The sequence below is a fragment of the Hypanus sabinus genome, chromosome 3 (assembly GCF_030144855.1).
Source record: "Hypanus sabinus isolate sHypSab1 chromosome 3, sHypSab1.hap1, whole genome shotgun sequence".
In the NCBI taxonomy this organism is placed as follows: Eukaryota; Metazoa; Chordata; class Chondrichthyes; order Myliobatiformes; family Dasyatidae; genus Hypanus; species Hypanus sabinus.
In genome coordinates this window covers 144583558-144608768 of record NC_082708.1, presented here as the reverse complement: position 1 = coordinate 144608768, position 25211 = coordinate 144583558, and the positions used below count along the sequence as shown (strand labels likewise).

Genomic DNA, 25211 nt, shown 5'->3' with positions numbered 1-25211 from the left:
ACATCCTTATAAATCTTTTCTGCACCCTTTTAATCTTATTTACATCTTTCCTGTAGGTAGGTGAACAAAACTTCACTCAATACTCCACATTAGGCCTCACCAACATCCTTTACAACTTCAAAATAACATCCCATCTCCTGTACTCAATACTTTGACTTATGAATACCAATGTTCCAAAGGCACTCTGTATGACCCTATCAATCTGTGATGCCACTTTCAATTAATTAAGGACCTGTATTTCCAGATCCCTTTGCTCTACCACACTCCTTGGTGCCCGACAATTCATTGTGAAAGACCGACTTTAGTTGGTCCTATTGAAGTCCAACTCTTTACACTTATCTGCATTAAATTCCATCTGCCATTTTGCAGCCCATTTTTCTTACTGATCCAGATCCCTCTACAAGCCATGATAGTCTTCCTTGCTTGCCACGACACCCCCATTCTTGGTGTCATCTGCAAATTTGCTGTTCCAATTAACCGCATTATCATCCAGATCATTGATATAGATGACAAGTAACAATGAACCCAGGACTCCACTAGTCATAGGCCTCCAGTCAGAGAGGCAACCCTCTACTACCACTCTCTGGCTTCTACCAGCCAATGCTTAATCCAATTTACTACTTCATTTTGAATGCTGAGTAACTGAAACTTTTTCATCAAGGTCCCATGCATAACCTTATCAAATGCCTTGCTAAAGTCCATGTAGACACTATCCACTGCCTTGCTTCATCAACTTCCTGGTAACTTCCTCAAAAAACTCTATAAGATTGGTTCACCATGACCTACCACTTATGAAGCCATGCTGCCTGTCCCCAATTTTCCAAATACTCATATATTGGGTCCCTTTGAATACCTTCCAATAACTTTCCCGTTACTGATGACAGGCTCACCAGCCTATAATTCCTGGTTTATCTTTAGAGCCTTTCTTACACCAGAACAACACTGGCTATTGTCGTGGTTTCTCATGCCCCACAAACGAGCAGGAGACACAGAAGATGCTTCAAGAAGTATTAAACTTTAATTTGCAAATCAAAGCTGAGACAATCATTCAGCTAGTCGCCGATTGCACACCAATCCTTGTACATAGCATTTATTATAGCAATCTCCTGGTTTAGTTGCATTAGCATATCCAATCGGTCTATAGTTGCGTATCACAAGTACATCCACCACTATTGTTTCTACCCATTGACTTAATCATGTTCTAATCTACATCTCTTAGCTACCTCTCATTAACACACCATTATCTTCTACATTCTTAAGATTTCATTCTACTACTAAATTGGATACATGCATAGCAAAATAGCAAGCTCAAAACTGACTACTTAGTTTTGGTTACACAGCAAACAATGCAACTTTTATACTCCAATATATTCCCCCTCTCACACAGAGAAAGAAGACTAGGAGTCCACGCACAAAAGCCCCAATAAACTCAAGCACTTTCTGCGCCAAGACCGCAAAGTATTCTCTCCCTGTTACCCTGGGCCGCTGAGCCAAAAACCTGTCCCTTTGTACCTGAGACAGGGAAAAAAGACTCAGAAGCCCTTACAATCTACTCCCACGCTGTTGTTTTGCTCTTGTTCATCCTGCAGGTGTTGTAGGCTGTAACGATACATTTTCGGTGTTCCTTTCTCCACTAAGCTTGCTTCAGTAATTGCCACGAGCATCGGAAATTGTTTGGTTGCAGCACGCACTACAAGAGACTTGAGACAAGGAAGAAAACAGCACAGCACAAGCTCACAGCTCAACAATACAATACTGACAGTTATTGCCATTTTAGTCAGCCATGCTCCCCCCATCCTCCAAGTCTACTTTCTAACCAGTCAAATAACTGATGTCCGAACCCTGCATTCTGTGCGCATACCTCGCACTGTGACAAGACAAAGTCCACTGAAGCCTGTAAATAAGGTGACCAAAAACCATCCTTCTTTATTTTCTTTATCACTTCCCTCCCTTGCACAATGGTCAATCCCATGCGCTTCTGAAATCAGAATCGTCAGTAGAGGGGTGGGCGCTACCAACAAACCGTCTTCCATGCTCCACAGGCCTTCCGGGTTCTGCCTGGCCCCCCTTCGTCTCCACATTGTCTGTGCCGAAGTTGCCTTACATTGTATTTCAATTAGGTCCTCTACCACAGGTTCTGGAGTTAGGCTTACCTGGGGGGCAATGACAGCTAATGTACACCCAGACGCTTTTCTGGCTGCCTTGTCCGCAGCTTGATTTCCCTTTGTTATTACATCATTTCCCTTTTTATGTGCCTGGCATTTTACCATAGCCAATGCTTTAGGTTTCATCATGGCTTTTATTAAGTCTAGAATTAGCTGACAATGTTGTATGGGATCTCCACTGCTTTTTTAAAAACCTCTGTTTCCACACTGCCCCGAACAAATAGCATACTCCATGAGCATACGCCGAATCAGTATAGGTGTCTTCTTTCTCACCTTCCATCATTTCACACGCAGCTATCAGGGCTTTGATTTCCGCTAGTTGGGCGGAACACGGTTAGGGACATGACTCCATCCTAATAATCTTATAGCTCAACTGATCCTGCTGCACTACTGAGAACCCTGCATGATTTCCATTGTGATCCCTATAACAAGAGTCATCTACGAACAGAACCTTTCTCTAGTGGTTTTGACCGTAAATCTGCTCTCAATTTGGCAAATGCCATCGTAAAGGGACAAAATTGGCTATATTACTGGTAGTGCATCTCTGTATAGTTATGTCTGGAAATGTCAATAGCATCTGATACGCTGCTATCCTGGCTGGCGTCAGCACAAATTTCCCTCTTTCCAGCAATTCTGTTACTTTGTGGTGTGTGTACAGAGTCACAGGATAGCCCAGGGTTACAGATGATGCCTTTTCAAATGCATAGTACAGTGCCGCCAATCCCTGATAACAGGGTGGATACCCTTGAGCCACCTCATCTAGTCTCGTACTGTAGTATGCTATCAGCTGCTTTGCTTTTCCTGTGCCTGTCTCTTGTGTTAGAACCGCTGTGATATAACCCTCCTGTCGGTTAGATACATAAAAATGAAAAACCTTCTCGTAGTCAGGCAAAGCTAATGCCGGTGCTGACTGCAATTCCTGCTTAATAGTATTGAAAGCTATCTCCGCCTCTTCATTCCACTATAAGCCGTTCTTCAAATTTGTACGTCCTGCTTCTTTCATTTGTTATAAATCCCGTAACTGGAGAACTTACCAGCAAAGATAGAGAGGTCCGTTGAAGTCTGATGTCACTATTTTCAAACGTTTTATTTATAAAGGGACACAAAAATAGGGTTAATATATACATTCAGATAGTGCACATCGTCAACACTCAATCTAAAGCGCGGGTATAGTAATAATCATCATTAAGAAGTGAGCTCTGCTGGTGTCTAGGGGTTAATAGATAGTCCGTTGGAAATATAAAAGTCACTCAGAAAGTCTGCCGGCCTCAGCCCTTTGAAAATCGCTGGGTTTCCCGTGGGGCGACCGAGAGAGAGAGATTGGGGGAGAAGAGAAAGAACTTGCTGAGTCTTGATGAATATTCCGTGAAATCGGGGGAGCGTTGGTTTCCTCTCCCCGATGTTAGTTAAAAGCGGTTTTCTATGATTCCAGCCACAAATTCCAATCCCGGAATCTAACGCAGGTGGCTTCCTTCAGAATGGCTTCCCGCTGCTGCGGGGTCACTCTCTCGTGTCTTCTGGGTGCGTCTAAGGGGCTGTCCCCGAGACTCTCCTTTATACTTCCTCACGAGGTCGCAGGTGTCAATCAGGTTGGGATGATGCAATCTCTCTCTCAACCAGCCCACCTTGCCCGAGGGCTTTTCACGTGGTCTCTATGAGACAATAGTCGCTGTTGTCTTTATTCTGTATCCCGGGTGGGACGTGCAATTTGGCACGTTTCTCTCTCTCTCTCTCACTTCCTGGGTCTACTGACCCCCCCTCAACGGGTGCTCTTGCGATTCTCACAAAGGAGGGGGCTGGGATCATAACACCTCCCCTCTTAAAACATTTTTACCAGCGGTTAAAACGGAGTGGTACACAGTCTTACAGGAATTTTGAATCTAACACAATACACAAGTTTTTCTTTTCACAGAGTACTACCGTTATACATTCAAGTCAGTATCTAAATAGTTAATGATCACAGTGTCCCTTTCTTTAAGATCTTACATTGCGAACTGTACATCAGACTTCAATTCAATAACCACCTATTTTTTTTTCTCCTAAAAACTAAGGAGGTGTGACCTTAGCTTAGGTGCATTTACAAAAGTTTACGCGAATACTAGTCGTTTCAGTCATTTAACTTAACCGGCAGGTCTCCAAAGGGCTGTCTTTATTATTCACAGGCTTTGGCGCAAACCCGTTCAACCTGCTTGGCTGTCTAACAATGGCATCGCCATTAACCGTCGCCTCTTTCTTGGCGAGCCCCCCCCCCCCCCGTGGGGAGCTTGAGTAGTTTTGCGTGGTGAACTCCCACCCGCCCCGTTCATCAGGGTTATTTTAGCAACACCATGCCCCAGACTTAGACCATCTCCACCCAGTTCTTTGATTTTGCCCAGGTGGCTGGCCCTTTTATCAGTCCCCTTCAGGCTATTGGTGTTTGATTCGAACTCTTTGCTCAAGTAGCCTGTCGAAGGCAGCCTTTTTCACACCCCATCCTGGTATAACAATAGAGTGGGGGGCCCCGCTATTCCCCGGCTCACTCTGTGAGCGATCTGCCAGGTTTAAGATTTCTTCCTTCGATTTGGAAACTACAGACTTTTCGTTTCCTTCGCTAACAATCCTCACCCCCCCCCCCATTCTTAAATTCGGCGTTAACTTTGAACCCACCTTCGAGTACAAACACCAGGGAACTCACACTTCCCCCGGTTACCAAGATTAACCCCTTTCCCACTGAACCAAGTCCATCTGACCCACAAGGACAGCCGCCCCGTTCCACTGGATCAGATACCTCAGACTTCTTCTGAGCTCTGTTACCAGGTTCAGCACCTCGTGCATCCCCATCTCGGACACACTCAAACGGGACATTGGCCTCTTCCAGGCTTTCAACACCCGTACCTTTTTCACATTCTAACTTCCCCCGATCCTCCCAGTTACTCTCTGGGCAGCTCCCACCCGGGGAAGGCGCAACCCTGTGAGCTGAAACAACCTCCTCGGCCCTTTCAGTAGACCGCTTCGAGGCAAGGGTATCCTTTCCATCTAGGACTGCCCTCCTCTCATTATCGGGAACACCTTTAGAACTCTCAAGTTCTTCAAACAATTCTGCCAAACCAGACAGATCATCCATGTCCAACTCTGGACCTTTTAACACCTTTACCTGTTTCTCATCTTTATTTCCTACCTGTAGGACCTTTCTCTTCACTAAAGGCAGATCTATCTCCTTTCCCTTACGCCCTTTCACTTTACTACCCTTCGGCTTACCACTCTCTAAACCCGCATGGCACAGGGTCAGCAAAGACGTCTCGGCCAAATCAAAACTGGCCAGATTTAAACTGCTCTCGTTCACAGCTCTCTCTCTCGACAGACTGCGAGTGACCGCGCCGGCGAGATGGTCCTTGGGCACTAGGGACGGGGCCACCATACTCGCCGGTCGCCAGGTCTGCAGCCTGGCTGACCAAACCTTACCCCCTGCTAAGTCGTTTCCCAGCAGCATGTCCACGTCAGCTCTCGGGAATTCTGAGGGCACCCCTATTTCAACTGATCCATACACCAGCTCACAATCCAGGATGACCTTATATAAGGGTACCATTTCTATCCGTTTATTTATTCCTTCCACCTTTACCATGCCCGTTTCCTGACCAAATTCTAGTACCTTATGGCTAACCAGGGATAGTTCAGCGCCCGTATCCCTCCAGATTCATACGGGAACTGGTGTGTCTCCCTCCGTCACAGACACGGTTCTGTGTGACAGACAACTCTCAGAGCCTTCTCGTACTCTGTCTACCCTCGGCTCTCTGGTCGATCTGCTGATTACCACGGCACACCCGATAGGGACTGCGGCTTTCCCTCTTCCTACTCCTTCCTCGGAGCAAAGCAATGAGATGCAATGTGCCCCTCCTTTCCACAATTAAAACAGGTCAAACCCGGAACCCTCTGGCCGTCTTGCCTTTTCCCCTCAACCTTACCGCTAGCTCCCGGTGGGACCTCTGCCTCACTTGTCGGACTTTCTCGATCGTTCCCACGGTCTCTTTGGGGACCTTTATTCGAGAGAGTCTTTGTCTTGTGGGTTAGGACATATTCGTCCGCCAACCTGGCAAATTCTGAAATGGACTTATCCGGCTTCTCATTCAAATACACCCGGATCTCCTCCGGAACACAACTTTTAAATTCCTCAATCAAAAGTACCTCCCTGAGACGCCCATAATCCTCGCCCACTCTTTCCGCAGTGCACCAACGGTCCAAGAGCACCCCCTTCTCATGGGCTAGCTCGGTATACGTTTGATTCCACCCTTTCCTTAAATTTCTAAACTTTTGTCTATAGGCCTCAGGTACCAATTCGTAAGTCCGGAGAATGACCTTTTTTACCTCATCATAATTCTCCGCTCCTCCCTCCTCCAGGGACAAGTCCGCATATGCTCGTTGGGCCTTCCCCTTTAACACACTTTGTAACAACGCCACCTACTGCTCTTTTGGCCACTTCTGATTGACTGCCATCTTTTCAAAAAGCAAGAAATAACTATTGACATCTGTCTCCTCGAATGGGGGCACCAATCTCAACTCCCTACTAACATTAAACCGCTCTGCTCGGTCTAACCCTTGATCTCTTCGCTCGTTCTTCATCTTCTCAATTTCCCAGTCATGTTGCCTCTGTTTCTCTTTCTCGGCCCGTTCCTTCTCTTTCTCAGCCCGTTCCTTCTCTTTCTCAGCCCGTTCCTTCTCCTTCTCTTCTGCTTCTAGCTTCTTTAGGTGAATTTCATGCTGTCTTTGCCTTTCCCTCTCTCTCTCTTGCCTTTCCCTCTCTCTCTCTTGCCTTTCACCCTCTCTCTCTCTCTCTCTCAGCAGCTTCCAGCTCTTTTAACTTAATTTCACGTTCCAACTTTAATTTCTCCACCTCTAACTGAACCGTCCCCCTTGATGGTACTTTGTCAGGGATATCTTCCAATACCTCATCTTCAAACACATTCTTCTCAACGTAATACTGAGTTATGGCCTGAGTTATAACTCCTGCTTTTTCATGGACGACCTCACTTCTGTGAGGTTCAACCCCTTCGCTAAATTTAACAAGTCTGATTTGGTGGTCGCCTCTAGCGCCCCCACCGTCGGGTTTTCCATAAATTCACCCACGTCCATCTTTGCTGGTTTCCCGTCTGGCTACCCGCGTAACCAGATTCAAGTTTTTGATTTACAAGCCCAATTCACTGGCCTCCCAATCTGGTGTCAAATCCCGTGACGAGAACCCCAACTGTTATGAATCCCGTAACTGGAGAACTTACCAGCAAAGATAGAGAGGTCCGTTGAAGTCTGATGTCACTATTTTCAAACGTTTTATTTATAAAGGGACACAAAAATAGGGTTAATACATACATTCAGATAGTGCACATCGTCAACACTCAATCTAAAGTGCGGGTATAGTAATAACCATCATTAAGAAGTGAGCTCTGCTGTTGTCTAGGGGTTAATAGATAGTCCGTTGGAAATATAAAAGTCACTCAGAAAGTCTGCAGGCCTCAGCCCTTTGAAAATCGCTGGGTTTCCCGTGGGGCGACCGAGAGAGAGAGATTGGGGGAGAAGAGAAAAGAACTTGCCGAGTCTTGATGAATCTCCCGTGAAATCGGGGGAGCATTGGTTTCCTCTCCCCGATGTTAGTTAAAAGCGGTTTTCTGTGATTCCAGCCACAAATTCCAATCCCGGAATCTAGCGCACGTGGCTTCCTTGAGAATGGCTTCCCGCTGCTGCGGGATCACTCTCTTGTGTCTTCTTGGTGCGTCTCAGGGGCTGTCCCCCTGAGACTCTCCTTTATACTTCCTCACGGGGTCGCAGGTGTCAATCAGGTTGGGATGATGCAATCTCTCTCTCAACCAGCCCACCTTGCCCGAGGGCTTTTCACGTGGTCTCCATGAGACAATAGTCGCTGTCATCTTATTCTGTATCCCGGGTGGGACGTGCAATTTGGCACGTTTCTCTCTCTCTCTCACTTCCTGGGTCTACTGACCCCCCCCCCCCCCCTCAACGGGTGCTCTTGCGATTCTCACAAAGGAGGGGGCTGGGATCATAACACATTATCTTTCTCGAAGGTGCCACAATCTCAGCATATTCTCCTATCCAATCTGAGCTGTACCCTGCCATTCCCAAAAACGTCATCATCTGCCCTACAGTCTGAGGTTTTGGGGCCTTAGTTACTGCCTCAATCTGATCTGGTGCTATCGCCTTCTCTCCCTTGGATATTACCCTGCCTAAGTATTCCACTTGCTGCGTGCAAAATTGCAGTTTCTTTTTGGATACTTTATGTCCTCCGTATGCCAGCTTCTCTAACAGAGTTATAGCGACCTGCTCACACTGTTCCTTACTGTAGGAGCAAATCAACAGGTCATCCACATACTGTAACAATGTACTTTCCAATAGTATGCCCTCTAGGTCTGCCTTCAACACCTGATTAAAAACACATGGTGAATGTTTAAACCCTTGCGGCATTCTGGTATAGGTATACTGAGCACCCCTGTAAGTAAATGTAAACAGATACTGACGCTGGTCGGCTAGAGGAATGCTGAAGAAAGCCGAACACAAATCAATCACTGAAAAGTAACTTGCTTCTGGTGGAACATTAGTCTAAAGCATGTGTGGGTTGGGGACTACCGCTGGCCAGTCCTCTACTACATCATTTACCGCTCGCAAATCATGCACCAATCTCCACTTAGATTTATCTGCTTTTAAGACCGGCAGCAACAGGGTATTGCATGGACTGTTTGTTCTTTTAAGCACTCCTATTTCAAGCAACCCCTGCACTGTCAATGCTATTCCCTCTTCTGTTTCTGGTCTTAGAGGGTATTGTGGTCTCCTGGGTGGAAACCCTTTTCAGCCTTATTTCCACGGGACTCGCTGTTTTTATTTTCCCTACATCCGTGTCATGCTGTGACCACAGAATAGACGGCAACTCATCTAAACTTCTATCTTTCTGCTGGCCTCTTTCCTTTCCCAGCAATGGCAGGTGTGGTTGGGGAGTTACTTCAACCTCTCTCACTGTCCCTACCATATCTACACTTACCATTATTTTAATGCAATTGTTGTCTTCTGATATCCACACATCTGGCGTGATTTTCCTCCACACTGTTACGGTTTCAGCACTGTTAACTAAGGGTCCTAAGTCTTTAGACTGATATCCCTTGTTTACCAACAACGTTACGTGGGGCGCAGCCTCCGGTATCCTGCAACATTTTTCTAAAAAGGTGTTCCACTTAACTTGTATTAGCTGCCCCTTGCTTTCCAATATCACAGCCTCCCCTTCCAGGTGCTGTTGGGTACATGCCTCCAGGTCCCATCTCTCCTCTAACTCCCTGTTCTGAGTCTCGTCAAAAATCACTGTACAATGTAGCTCAGATTTGGGCATTACAGCCCTGGGTAATATAGCCTGCACGCCCTTTTTCCATTTTTCCCAGGTTTCCTGAATCTGATCTGCAATGTCTCCTATCCAAAAGACATTAGCCTTCTTGTCTTCTCACACTATCAATTGAACCCCTGCTCTTTCCACACTCAGCCCATTTCTGGTGCATTCTAATTTTAATTCCAGTTTCAATAAGGCATCTCTGCCTAACAAATTAATCAGAGTTCCTTTAGATACTAGCACCAGCAAAACAATTCCTTTATTTCCCATTCTCAACTGCACTGGAGCCGGGCACTGTGTCTGTGTTGCCTTTATGGCAGTTATTTAGTTTATAATATTTTCGCTTAGTAATTCATTTGTTAGTATTTTCTAGTTAGAATTAGGATTGTTTAAAGTATATTCATTGCCTGTAAAATATATCGGCATGCGATGATGTCACATCCGGTTTCGCCGCATCTTGTGGGAAAATACCGGTTTGGGATTGACGCAAGGGCGGGGGCTCGCACGAGCCAGACCCGAGCAAGAAGTTGTTTGCAAGCATTAGAAATCACAGTGAGAGCAACGCTGTAAATTAATAGATAATCGATATGTTGAATTAAAATGTTAATGCCGATCCTGTTAAAAGTAACGATGGTCGATAATGTTTATGTTTCCATTAGTTAAAGAGTTGCGGATAGTTTGCATTGAAGTGTATTTAAAGCAGTCAATGGCGTAGGTAAATTCTGCCTGTATGCTGCACTTTAATGTAATGTAGTTATAGTTTACTTTTACAAGTATTTACAATGCAAATGTGATATCAAGAAGGGAACAAATACTGTATCATTCTTGTATTGTTTTATCAACAGTTTTCACCATATGTTAACGTGAAGAGTGAACAGTAAATGGTTAATCTTACTGCGACCTTGTTCTCATTGACTACGGTTTATCTCGGTGTTTAATTCGGCGTTTCCATTACACCCGAGCGAGAACGCTACAGTGTTTTCCCTGAGAACCCTACCGTCTTAATAAACTTTCCTGACGTGGAAAGGTGACGGGGATACTGTGGCTGTATACAAGTGAACGTGGCTCCAGTATCTATCATCATTGGTGTCAGTTGCCCTTCTAACATAACCTGAATAATGGGTTCCTCGTCTGCCTCCCTTGTTATCATTGGGTAATGTCCCTTCCCACTCGAGTTCTCGGGGCACCCCTAATACCTCGCATAGGGGTTCACAGGTCCGCTTGGGCCTGTGGGGGCTGGTCCTTGGCTAAACTTTAGTTCCCTTCTTATCGGTTCCTGCTGGTGTGTGACAGGCCATGGTGTAAACAGACAATCTCTTCTCATGTGACCTGGCTGATTACATCCCCAGCACAATCTCTCTACCTCTCTTTCCCCCTGTTTCCTCACTGGTCCCCTCTGCCCATAGCTCCTCTGTCCCCCTCCTTGGGACTTCCAGTCCTGTCTGGGCTGTTTGAATTTAGTCTGTTTATTTCTATGGTATAACCGATACTCCTCATACTCCTTTTCCTCTCTCAAGTATTTCATCCGTTCAATCTCTTCTTTCATTTCTCCCTCTGCCTGTTCCACCTTTATCCTTTCTGCCTGTATCTCCTTCCATATCGCTTTTTCCTTCTCGTATTGTCTTTTTTCCTCCTCATTATCCCAAACTTGTACTTCTCCCTGCATGCTTACTGTTCCTGTCTGCAGGGGGCACTGCTTAGGGGTTCCTTCCTCGTTATAGTGGGGGGACTTTTCTGTTTCTTTCGCATCCGGGTACGGAGCTGAAGCCAGCTTCTCACTGTACCTTCCTCTCTCTCTAACAGGCTGTTTCTCCAGCACCTTAGTGTCTTCCTCGCTTGTAATCAATATTCTATCTGTCCTCCTCAGCCTTTCTCCCTCCGTTCTGAAGAGTTTTAGCACTTCCATTTCTCGTTCTCTTTTTTGCCCTCTTTTCTTAGATTTATCTTTTGGTTTGTAATTTTTAATTAGTGCCTCCATTTCTTCGCACAAGCTTATAACAAACGTTCCTTCTCTTGGCCATTTTGTGACCAGGTTTTTGGTTCTCTTTTCCCATTTTTCTGAAGTTTTTGTGATCTCATATTTATTTACCGGGATTTTTTGGCTCAGAATCTCTACTGCCGTTCCTTTACCTGTCATGTTGTTCTCTCTTTTTAAGGTATTTCAGAGATTCACAGTTCGTTTACTGGATATTATTTACTCTAATTCTATGCCTATTCTATCGTCTATCTACCAGCGCATTAAACTATATATTGGACTGTCCTTGTTTCCTATTCTGTTCTGCTCGTACAGGCCTCTATTCAGAGCAATATCCACAGAACTTTCTCTTTGCACCTCATCTATTCAGACCCTTATTAAGGCGGCATCCACGAGGATTTTCTCTATTTTCCTTTCCCTGCCCGTTCAGACCTTCGTTTCATACGAAGGGGTATCCACAGGGATTTTCTCCATTTTCCCTTTCCCTGCCTGTTCAGATCTTCATTTTATACGAAGTGGTATCCGCAGGGACTTACCAACACCACATGGAATTTTTCTTCACTTAACTTCTTATTAGCTTATTTGTACTTACTCTCACTGCAGTGTTCTTGATCAATCCTCTGAGCCTCCTGTTACCCCCAATTCTGTCAGATTCTTTGGACTGGAGAGACCCTTCGGCAGTGGTTCCACACTTCTGAGACCCCAAGACCTCCCCAAAACCAACAGAATTCTTAGTCCAAATTGTCGCAAAAAGCGCTTACCTTTTGTTTGGTGCACCCTTAATTCTGTTAGCCTTGTGGGGGTCCCTAGAGGACGGGGAAGCGTCCCCAATCTGCCATTTCCTTTCCGTGGGTCTCTTCCCGGTCCTGCCACAGTCGCCAATTTTGTCGTGGTTTCTCGTCCCCCACAAACGACCAGGAGGCGCAGAAAATGCTTCAAAAAATATTAAACTTTAATTTGCAAATCAAAGCTGAGACAGCCATTCAGCTAGTCGCCTATTGCCCACCGATCCTTGTACATAGCATTTTTTATAGCAATCTCCTGGTTTAGTTGCATTAGCATATCCAATCGGTCTACAGTTGCCTATCACTAGTACATCCGCCACTATTGTTTCTACCCATTGACTTAATCATGTTCTAATCTACATCTCTTAGCTACCTCTCATTAACACATCATTATCTTCTACATTCTTAAAATTTCATTCTACTACTAAATTGGATACATGCATAGCAAAATAGCAAGCTCAAAGGTGACTACATAGTTTTGGTTACACAGCAAACAATACAACTTTTATACTCCAATACTAAATTTCTGCACTTACCTCCCATAGGTTCTGAGGGAAAACTTTGACAGGCCCTGAGGATTTATCCATCGTAATTAACCTCAGCACAAGCAAACACCTCCTCCTCTGTAATCTGTACAGGGTCCATGAAGCTAATGCTGCTTTGCCTCACTTTTATAGATTCTGTGTCCACCTGCTGAGTAAATAGAGTTGCAAAGAATTCATTTAGATCTCTCTCATTTGTTTTGGCTCCACACATGGATTACCATTCTGGTATTCCAGAGGACCAATTTTCTCCCTTGCAATCTTTTTGCTCTTAACATATCAAGAGAATCCATTAGGATGCTTCTTCACCTTGCCTGCCAGGGAAAACTCATGTTTTCTTTTAGCCCTCCTGATTTCTCTCTTGTGTTATCTGGCATTTGTTATACTCCATAAACATCTCATTTGTTCCTAAATGCCTCTACCTGCAATGCAACTCATTTTTTCTTAGCAAGAGCCACAATGTCTCTTGAAAACCAGGTTCCCTATACCTGCTATCTTTACCCTTTATTCTGACAGGTACATACAAGCTTTGTACTCTCAAACTTTCACTTTTGATTACTTCCTACTTACCAAGTACACCTTTGCCAAAAAACAGTCTGTCCTAATCCACACTTGCCAGATCCTATCAAACTTGACTTTCTCCGATTTAGAATCTCAACACGCAGAGTTTGCATATATTTTTGTGTATTTTCTTTGAAACTAATAGCATTATGATCACTAGATGCAAAATGTTCCACTAAACAAACTTCTGTCACTTGCCCTGTCTCATTCCCTAATAGGAGATCAAGCACTGTACACTCTTTTGTTGGGTCTTCTATGTACTGATTAAAAAAACTTTACATCCTTACCTCTAATGTTTTCACTTCTTGACCAGTTTAGCCAGATCTCTGGCTATAAACTTAATTTACATAAGAGTGAACTTCTCCCAATTAATAAAGAAGCACAAGAACCAACATTTCATGATCTCCCTTTTAAAGTAGTCCATAATCAATTTACTTATCTTGGAATTACAGTCACAAGGAAGTTTAAAGATCTCTTTCGTGAAAACTTTGCCAATCTTTCATATGCTATAAAACAGAGTCTGGTACAATGGTCACCTCTATCTATGTCTTTGGTAGGTCATATTAATGTTGTTAAAATGTATGTTCTCCCCAAATTTTTATATCTATTTCACTCACTCCCAATTTTTATTCCTAAATCTTTTTTTGATTCCTTAGACTCTATTATTTTGTCATATCTGTGGCAGAATAAGCGCTCTAGAATTAATAAAATCCATCTCCAAAAATCTAAAAAAGAGGGTGACATGGCTTTACCTAACTTTCGTTTATATTATTGGGCAGCTAATATACATTGTGCTACCTTCTGGTCTTTCTTCCATGGCCAACCCAAGTGCCCTAACTGGGTGGTGATGGAGCTGAGCTCCACCAAAGAATTATCTATCTCTGCACTTCTTGGCTCTGCACTCCCTAGTAGTCTGCACAGATCAATAGCTAATCCTCTTGTTAGACACACTTTGCGTATATGGGCTCAGATCAGGAAATGCTATGGTTTCCAGGGGTTTTCCGTTTCCAGCCCTATTGCTCATAATCACCTTTTTTTACCTACTACATACGATTCAGCATTCCATGTTTGGTATAGGAAGGGCATTAGACATTTTGAAGATCTTTTCATTGATAATCGATTCGCTTCTTTTCAGCAGCTCTCTGTTAAGTTCAATCTGCCCAATGCTCATTTTTTCAGATATCTCCAAATCCAACACTTTATTGCTCCTTTAATTCCTAACTTTCCTGAAATGCCTGCGAAAAATGCTATGGACCTATTTCTTTCCATGAATCCACTAGGTAAAGGCTTAATATCAATCATCCGAGATAAACTAGCAGCCTTACGATGGGCCCCCATGGATAAAATCAAAATGGCCTGGGAGCAGGATTTAAATATCTCCTTATCTGAGGAAAGCTGGGATTCAGTTCTCAAATCGGTTAACTCAACCTCTCTTTGTGCTCGCCACTGCCTTTTACAGTTTAAGATTGTTCATAGAGCCCATTTGTCTAAATCTAAACTATCTCGATTCTACCCGGACATTAGTCCGCTCTGTGATAAATGCAAGAGGGGCGTGGCCTCTCTCATCCATATGTACTGGTTCTGTCCTAGCTTGGAGAAATTCTGGAAAGACGTCTTCACTACGTTATCGTGCATTCTGAATCAGCACCTAGAACCAAACCCCTTTAATTGCTCTGTTCGGTTTTTGGGGCGAGACAGATTTATGTCTGGGTCCGACCGAATATTGTCCTTTGCCTCTCTCCTGGCTAGACGCTTGATCCTCCTCAGATGGAGAGATGTTGCCCCGCCCACTCATGCTCAATGGCTTAACGACATCATGGCCTGTTTGGACCTCGAAAAAATTCATTATTCAGTTCTCAATTCGGATCTAAAGTTCCATAAGGTCTGGGGACCTTTTATCGAGTACTTTCATAACCTTCCTCTTGACTAGGGTTTTTTTTTTCTTTTCGGTCCCTTGCTTTCAGCTCCTTTTTTTTCTGGTAGTAGGCATTATTACCCTCTGTTGCTGAGTGTATTCACAGTCTGGGAGTTTGGCTGTCCTGACTTATACTCTCTATATTGTGTTGTGGTTGGTCTGGAGTTGCTGTTGTTTTTTCTTGTGTTGTGGGGCTTGGGGAGGACACTAAGCTTACTTGTCTTTAATTCAGGTGCTTTTTTTTGCTAAATTCTCTTCCTTTGTAGCATATTGTTATTGTATGCTTAATTTTGCACTGTTTTAATGTTCCTCATTGGGATTTGGGGTTTTTAATTTGTAAAATGTTTTGAAAAACTAATTTAAAAAATTTTTTAAAAAAAGAAAACTTTCCTGAACACATTGACACACTCTATCCCATCGAGTCCTTTTACAGTATGGGAGTTCCAGTCAATATGTGGAAAGTTAAAATCACCTACTCTAACAACTTTATGTTTGTTGCAATACGATTTCTCTACAAATTTGTTCCTCTAAGTTCCTCAGACTGTTGGTGGTCTGTAATATAGCCCCATTAACATGGCCATACCTTTCTTATTACTCAGTCACACCCACAATTCACCGTTCACAATTGAACTAGGCAAGTTCACCAGTCTGTCCTGACTGAGAACAGCTTGACTAGTAAGTCCACCCCACCCCTTTAATCCTACCTACTCTCTCGTGTCTAAAACAATGGAACCCTAGAATACTGAGCAGTCAGTCCTGCCCTTCCTGCAACCAAGTCTCACAAATGGCTACATTGTCAGAATTCTCGGTGTTGATCCATCCAACTGGGCTCATCTGCTTTGCCTACAATACCTCTTGCATTGAAAGCTCAGGACAATAGTCACCTGCTCAACCGTTTGATTCTTGATTTGTCTGAGGTCTTGCCAACACCGGTCTCCACAACCTCTCTGCTGTCTGCTCTGGCATTCTGGTTCCATCTCTGCAACTCTAGCTTAGCCCCTCTCCCCCCCCCACCCAGCACCAGCAAGCTTTCCCACTTGGTGCAAACCATCTCTTCTGCACATGTTCCACCTTCCCTGGAAGAGAGCCAAATAATCCAAAAATCTGGAGCTGGAGGAACTCAGCAGGTTGGGCAGCATTTGTGGAAACGAGCAGTCAACATTTCGGGTCGAGACCCTTCGTCAGGACTGAAGAAGGAGGGGGCAGGGGCCCCATAAAGAAGATGGGAGGAGGGTGGGAAGGAGAAGGCTGGTAGGTGCCAGGTGCGAAACCAGTAAGAGGAAAGATCAATGGGTGGGGGAGTGGAAGCAGGGAGGGGATCGGCAGGAAAGGTGAAGAAGGAATGTAAGGGGTAAGCACTGTGGGTAGTAGAAGAAGGCAGAATCATGAGAGAGGCAATAGGCAGCTGGAGGAGGAGGCTGGGATGGGGGAAGGGAGGGGGAGGGAATTACAAGAAGCTGGAGAATTTGATGTTCATACCAAGGGGCTGGAGACTACCCAGACATTATATGAGGTGTTGCTCCTCCAACCTGAGTTTGGCCTCATCATGGCAGTAGAGGAGGACATGTATTGACATATCCGAATGGGAAGGTGAAGCAGAGTTGAAGTGAGTGGCGACTGGGAGATCCTGTCTGTTGTGGCAGACGGAGCGGAGGTGCTCGACGAAGCGGTCCCCCAATCTGCGTCGGGTCTTGCCGATGTAGAGGAGGCCGCACCAGGAGCACCGGATGCAATAGATGACCCCAACAGACTCACAAGTGAAGTGTTGCCTCACCTGGAAGGACTGTTTGCAACCCTGAATGGTGGTAAGAGATGAGGTGTAGTGACAGGTGTAGCATTTACACTTACAGGGATAAGTTCCAGGTGGGAGATCTGTGGGGACGGACGTGTGGACCAGGCAGTTGCAGAGGGAACGATCCCTGCGAAAAGCAGAGAGCGGGTAGAGAGGGAAAGATGTGCTTAGTGGTGGGGTCCTGTTGAAGGTGGCGGAAGTTGCGGAGGATAATATGCTGGATCCGGAGGCTGGTGGGGTGGTAGGTGAAGACAAGGGGAACTCAGCCCCTGTTGTGGTGATGGGAGGATGGGGTGAGAGCTGAAGTGCGGGAAATGGAGGAGATGCGGGTGAGGGCATCATTGATGACGGCAGAAGGGAAACCACGATTCTTAAAGAAAGAGGACATCTGAGATGTCCTGGAACGGAAAGCCTCATCCTTGGAGCAGATGCGGCGGAGACGGAGGAACTGAGAATAGGGAATAGCATTTTTACATTTGACAGGGTGGGAAGAGGTACAGTCGAGGTATATTCATTTCCACGGGTGCTGCCCGACCTGCTGAGTTCCTCTAGCTTGTATGTGTTGATATGACCACAGCATCTGCAGTGTACTTTGTGTTTACCCTTCTACACCTACTCCTTAGCCACATGTTAAACTGTATAATCTTTCTATTTCTGGCCTCACTAGCACGTGGCATGGGCAGCAATCCTGAGATCACAACCCTGGAGATCCTGCCCTGTAACTTTGCACCTAACTCCCTGAACTCACTTCGCAGAACCTCATCACCCTTCCTACCTATGCCATTGCTACCTATACAGACCATGACCTCTGGCTGTTCACTCTTCCACTGAAGAATGCTAAGGATTAGATCTGAGATGTGCTGGACTTTAGCACCCGTGAGGCAACATACCATCTGGGAACCTCATTCTCATCTATGGAACCTCCTTTCTGTTTCCCTAATGAATCCCCTATCACCACAGCTCGGCTCTTCTCCTGTTCTGAGTCACAGACCTCATATCAGTGCCAGAGACTGACACTGCTGTGGCTTTCTTCTACAAGGTCTACCCCCACCCACCCCCAACATTATCCAAGGTGGTAGACCTGTTATTGGATGAGATGACCAGAAGAACACTCTGCAATGACTGCTTAACCCCTTTCCTCTTCCTGTCACCAACTTTCCTGTGTCCTGCACCACGGATGTAACTGCCTCTCTGTATGTCCTATCTATCACCGCCTCAGCCTCCCAAATTATCCAGTGTTCATCCAGTTCCGGCTCCAACTCCTTAATGCAAAGTGTTAGAAGCTGCAGCCGGATGCACTTCTACCAGGTGTAGTCATCAGTGACACTGGAGGTCTCCCTGCCTTCCCACATCCAGCAAAAGGAGCATTCTACCATCCTGCCTGACATCTCGGTATAAAGAAGGCAAAACAGTAAACTGTGGGGGAGAAGAAACTACAGCTTTTTTCCCTTCTTTCACTCATGCCTCTCCTTACTGAAGCCGCAGAGAGCTAAAGCCTCAAAAACCTCACTCAAACTCTGATCACTCCAACGACTGCAGCTCCAGCAATGGTCAGTTCCACTTGCCCCGGCCTTATTTTAATTGTTCTTGTCAATCAGTCCTGAACGCTGAATGGCCACAGCTCAAAGCACCAAACTGCCACGAGTTACCGCCTTTTCTACTCAATTTGTGAACCTGAGTCAACTCCATTTTCTCAGGCTTCCAGTCTCTGACTGGGTGCTGCTCAAAGCTCCAAAATGCCAGCCAGACAGCAAAATCAAAAGTTTTTAATTACTTCTTCAAAAGGGGTGAGCCACTTCTGTGCCTAGTTTTGTTGCACTGTGGCTGAGCTTAACCAGAAAGCTGTGAAGTTTAGTTTCTTGGGGACCACTGTGGGCCCAATGAGATTGAATGCATGTGTGAGGATGAAGAATGTACCTCCTCCATCATAAAACTAAGAGCCCTGTCCATCTCATCCAAAGGAAGTCTGAGGTATCCAGTGCAACACAAATGGAAACTCCAGGTTTCCTCACTTGTTTTTTTCCCACAACCAGAGAACTGTAAGCCTGCTGCAATCACGAGGGAGAACATCAGCACTATCAATGTGTCCAGTTTTGGGCCTAAGGGCTTTGGGGAGAATGCCAGGACCATAAATAGAAAGTGGCAGAGATTTTCTAAAACTCTCCCACAAATGGAAAGTTATAGTTGCGTGATAAAGAAGCTCATGAGAATATTTGTTCTCTGCTTGCTTCCTTCATCATTCCACTCATCATCATTAGCAGGATCTTAAATCTTGCCCCACAAACAACACATATTCCACCCAGTTAGGAATCTTCTTTCTCATCCACTCTCACCCCACCCTCTAATCGTTCAAGTCCTGACTCAGATGTTTAATCACCCCTTTCTCTTCATACATTACAGACACAGCCTGCCCTATTCTGCATATTCTTCAGTTGCGTGCGATGTAAGTGCTGGTTATTTGCCAAGAACTAACTTTGTTGAAGGAATAGGAAGGTTACAAGTGCACTCTGTAGAAATAAATTACAAAGATCGGGTGTGTTAGTTCTTACTGCCTTTGAGGTTAATAACCTTCCTTCCCCCGCTTCATTCTGTGCCAAGTGGTTGGACATACCATTGTAGTTGAGTTTGCTTGTCTGAACGTCAAATGGGCTGTTCAAAAATGCAGATATTATTTCTGGAGCTATGCTTCTGTTCAAACAGAAGAGATTCCAGTTCTAGTATCTCAAGCTACTCCCTGTCAGCTGGAAGCTATTTTGCTATCATTTGTCCCCAATTCATTTCAGAATGTTTATCAGATCAGGGGTATATGGGCAGAATGGTTTAAGTTACTGGAAGAGGAATCTTAAATCAATGAGTTAAAATCAAACCACAGCCAAAAGGGATTTCATATTTGGTTACTTTTTTTAAAAATTGAATAAAGATATGTAGCATTTTTGACACACACAATCTTTCATATCTGAAAATGGATAAGTGAGCAGAAAAAATAAATGAAAGACTGATCAGGAAATCAAAAAGGAAAACAAGAAGAAACTTTTTTACTAATGGAGTGATGACCAGTTAAAAGCTTTTTTTAAAAAAATGAATTACCAGCATTTCAAATCCAAAGAACTCAATATTTACACTTAATTGTCATTGTCTGAGAATTTGTCTGACAGAAATATATACCTAAAATGTCGAAAGTGAGTTCAGAGAGCAGCCGACAAGCCTTAACTATCTATGGTGAGTATGTATCTATTGTGCAACCATAACAATTTTACTCCATTCAATACATTTAAATAAGAGTATAAGACATACGAGCGGAATTAGGCAATTCAGCCCATCGAGTCTGCTCTGCCATTTCATCATGGCTGATCCATTTCCCCTTCAACCTGCCTTCTCCCCATAACCTTTCATGCCCTGACTAATCAAGAGCCTATCAATCTCTGTCTTAAATACACCCATGACTTGGCCTCCACAGCTGCCTGTGGCAACAAATTCCACAGATTCACCACCCTCTGGCTAAAGAAATTTCTCCTCATCTCCATTCTAAATGGATGTCCCTCTTATACTAAACTCCCCTACCATAGGTAACATCCTCTCCACATCCACTCTATCCAGGCCTTTCATCATTTTAAAGACATTCTTCTAAATTCCATTGAGTACAGGCCTGGAGCCATCAAATGTTTCTCATACAATAAGCCTTTCATTCCCGGAGTCATTCTCGTGAATCTTCCTTTAACCCTTTCCAATGTCAGCAAAACTGCTCACAATACTCCAAGTGACGCCTCACCGGTACCTTATAAAACCTCAGCGTTTCATCCTGGCTTTTATACTCTAGTCCTATTAAAATGAATGTTAAAATTTCATTTGCCTTCCTCACCACTGACTTAATCTGCAAATTAACCTTTAAGGAATCCTGCACGAGGACTCCCAATTCCCTTTGCATCTGGGATGTTTGAATTTTCTCCCTTTTTAGAAAATAGTCTACGTTTTTATTCTTTCCAGCAAAGTGCATGACCATATACTTCTCGACATTGTATTCCATTTGTCACTTACTTGTCCACTCTCCTAATCTATCCAATCCATCTGCAGCTTCCCTGCTTCCTCAACACAACCTGCCCCTCCACCTATCTTCATATCGTTCGCAAACTTGGCCACGAAGCCATCAATTCCATCATCCAAATCGTTCACATACAACGTAAAAAGAAGTGGTCCCAACACCGGTCCCTGCAGAACACCACTAGTCACTGACAGTCAATCAAAAAAGACTCCCTTTATTCCCATTCTTTCCCTTCTGCCATTCAGTCAATGCTGTATCGATGCTAGTATCTTTCCTGTAATACCGTGGGCTCTTATCTTGTTTAGCAGCCTCATGTGCAGCTCCTTGACAAAAGCCTTCTGAAAATCCAAGTACACAACATCCACCAATCCTTCTTCCTTCTATCCTGTTGATGTTTCATCAAATCATTCTAACGGATTTGCCAGGCAAGATTTTTCCTTATGTAAACCATACTGAGTTTGGTCTATTTTACCTTGTGCCTTCAAGTACCCCTAAACCATATACTTAGCAATCAACTTCAACATCTTCCCAAACATTGATGTCAGGCTAACTGGCCTATAATGTCCTTTCTTCTGCCTTCCTCACTTCTAGAAGAGTGGAGTGACATTTGCAATTTTCCGGTGCTCCTGAACCATTCCAGACTCAAGTACTTCTTGAAAGATCATTATTAATGCTTCCACAATATCTTCAGCTACCTCTTTCAGATCTCTGGGATATACTCCATCTGATTCAGGTGACTTACCTACCTTCAGACCTTTTAGTTTCCCAAGCACCTTCTCCCTAGTAATCACAACTGCACTCACTTCTGCCTCCTGACACTCTTGAACTTTTGGTATGCTGCTAGTGTCTTCCACGGTAAAGGCTGATGCAAAATACTTATTCAGTCCATTCGACATTTCCTTGTCCCACATCTCTACCTCTCCAGCATCATATTCCAATATTCCAATATCTACTCTTGCCTCTCTATTACTCTTTTCATGTTTTCTCTCAATGATTTGGATGATGGAATTGATGGCTTTGTTGGAAAGTTTTCAGTACAATATGAAGATAGGTGGAGGGGCAAGTAGTTTTGCGGCAGTGGAGAGGCTACAGAAGGACTTAGACTCAATAGGAGAATGGACAAAGAAATGGCAGATGGAATAAAGTGTATGGTCATGCACTTTGGTAGAAGAAATGAAAAGGGTGACTGTTTTCTAAATGAAGAGACAATACAAAAAAAACTGAAGCACAAAGAGGCTTGGAGTCCTTATGATGGATTCCCTGAAGGTTAATTTGTAGGTTGAGTCTGTGTTGAGGAAGGCAAAGGCGATGTCAGCATTCATTTCTAGAGGAGATAACGGAGATGAGGAGGAATTTCTTTAGCCAGAGAGTGGTGAATCAGTGGAATGTTTTGCCGCAAGCAGTTGCAGAGGCCAAGTCTTTATGTATATTTAAAGCAGAGGTGGATGGATTCTTGATTGTTCAGAGCAGGAAGGGATATGAAGAGAAGGCAGGAGATTGTGGTTGAGAGGAAAATTGAATCAGCCATGATGAAATGGCAGGACAGATTCAATGGGCCAAATGGCCTAATTCTGCCCCCTGTATCTTATGGTCATAGTCTTATATATATCTGAAAAAAATTTTGGTATCCTCTCTGATATTGTTGGCTAGCTTACCATCATATTTCATCCTTTCCCCCTTGTGGCATTTTTAGTTCCCTTTCATTTGTTTTTAAAAATTTCCCAATCCTCTAACTTCCCAATAAGTTTTGCTAATTGTATGCTCTCTCTTTTACTTTTATGTTGGCTTTGACTTCCCTTGTTCACCACAGTTGCATCATCCTGCCTTTAGAATATTTATTTTTCTTTGGGATGTATCTAAGCCATGCCTTCCAAATTGCTCCCAGAAACTCCAGCTCATGCTGCTTTGCTGTCATCCCTGCTAGTGTCCCCTTTCAATCAACTTCATCCAGCTCCTCTCTCATGCCTGTGTAATTCCCCTTACTTCACTGTAATGGTAATACATCTGACTTTAGCTTCTCCTTAGATTCTATCATATTACGATCACTGCCTCCTAAGCATTCCAGTTGCCAAGTCAAATCTGATTCACAACACAGAATAGCTGATTCCCTCATGGGCTCAGCCACAAGCTCCTTTAAAAAGCCATTTTGTAGGTATTCTACAAAAACTCTCTTTTGGGGTCCAGCACCAACCTGATTTTTCCAATCAATCTGCACATTAAAATCCCCCATGATTATCGCAATATTGCCCACTTTACACGCCGTTTCTACTTCCCATTGTAGTTTAGCCCACAGTCTGGCTGCTGTTCAGAAACCTGTACTGTATATAACTCCCATCAGGGTCTTTTTACCCTTGCATTTTCTTAACTCTACCCACAATGATTCCACATCTTCCGGTCCTATGTCATTTCTTCCTAAGGATTTGATTTCATTTTTTATCAACGAAGCCACACTACCCCCTACCTGCCTGTCTTTTCGATATAATGTGTATCATTGAATGTTAAGATCCCAACTATAGTCTTCTTTCTGCCATGACTCAATGATGCCCACAAGTTCATACCTGCCAATCTCTAACTGCACTGTAAGATCATCTGCTTTATTCCATATACTGCGTGCAATCAAATATAGAACCTTCAATCCTGTAGCCGACAAGCTTTTAGATTTTGTCCCACTTTTACACAGCAACTCATCCCACTGATCATAATTTTTCCCTATCCTCTGCCTGTCCTGCCTGACAGTCTCACTACACACTGCCTCTGTTTGTTAACCAACAGTCCTGTCCTCAGCCCTGTCACTCTAGTTCCCACCTGCCTGCCAAATTAGCTTAAACCCTCCACAACATTTCTAACAAACCTGCCCACAAGGCTATTGGTCTCCCTTGGATTCAGGTGTAACGTGCCCCTTTTGTACAGGCCACACCTTCCCCAGACGAAATCGCAATGATCCGGAAATCTGAAACCCTGTCCCCATACACCAATTTCTGAGCCACCCATTCATCCTACTCTTACTCTCACTGGCACGTGATGCAGGCAGCAATCCAGAGATTACTACCCTGGAGGTCCTGCTATACAGCTTTCTACCTAGCTCCCTAAATTCTCTCTTCAGGGCCTCCTTGTGTTTCCCCCTTTAGAATCCCGTGGACCAGATCCCTAAAGCTGGCACCTGGAAGGCAACATACCATCCAGGTGTCTCTATTGCTTCTACAGAATCTCATGTCTACTCCTTCTACTATGTAATCCCCTATCACCACTGCAGTCCCCTTCTCGCCTATTCCCTTCTGAGCCACACTGCCAGACTTAGTGCCAGAGACACAGTCATTTTGGATCCCCCCCCCCCCCCGCCCCTGTAGGTCGTTCCCTTTAGCAGAATCCAAAATGGTCTATTTATTATTGAGGGGAACAGCCACAGGGGATTCTGCACTTACTGCCCATTTCCTTCACTCTCCTCACAGCCAACTGAGGGGCATTTACCTCCCTGTAGTCTCTACCTATCATCTCCGCAGTTTCCCATATGAGCTGAAGGTCATTAAGTTGCAGCAACAGTTCCTTAACACGTTCTCTGAGGGGCGGCAGCTTGGTGCACCTAGTGCAGATGTGGTATCCCAGAATTCCCACATCTCACACAAAGAACACCACAATATGGAGTCACTCTCATTGCTTACTATGTACCAAGAGGCAAAAAATTAAGAATAAAGAAGAAACTTACCTCAGTCAAGCCCCATAAGCATAAAGCCTCCGCACTCTAACACTAGCCCACTTATAGAATAGCTGCTCCATTAGTCCCTGTCTCAATTTTATTTTCCTTTGCTGATGCATGAGGCCTCCTGGCCAATTCAACTGTGACTACACCACTGAAGTTTCGCGAGAGCTCCTTTATTTAAATCTCTTGCTCATTGACTTGCGTGAGACCTCCTGCACCAATTTGACTGCGACTGACGCTTGAGTGGTTAGTGCAGCAGAATTAGCAAAAATGTTTGGATTTTACCTCTTAACAATATATCTATCCTTTTTAAAGTTGCAGTTGTTTAAACAAAATTTTGCTTTACTTCTATTTTGGGGACAAAGACAATATTAATATTAGAATTT

At 44.3% G+C, this 25211-nt stretch overlaps 1 protein-coding gene across 1 annotated transcript; it reads right to left on the bottom strand.

Moving 5' to 3' along the window:
- Positions 1 to 810: 810 nt before the first annotated feature.
- On the bottom strand, positions 811 to 24976 carry LOC132391732 (uncharacterized). The gene is made up of 3 exons (XM_059965292.1): positions 24832 to 24976; positions 12816 to 12972; positions 811 to 12427 (listed from the first exon to the last, which is right to left on the bottom strand). Exon 3 carries the CDS (start codon positions 5764 to 5766, stop codon positions 4756 to 4758), a length of 1011 nt encoding a protein of 336 aa, XP_059821275.1. The 5' UTR covers positions 5767 to 12427; positions 12816 to 12972; positions 24832 to 24976; the 3' UTR covers positions 811 to 4755.
- Between the last annotated feature and the right edge of the window lie 235 nt (positions 24977 to 25211).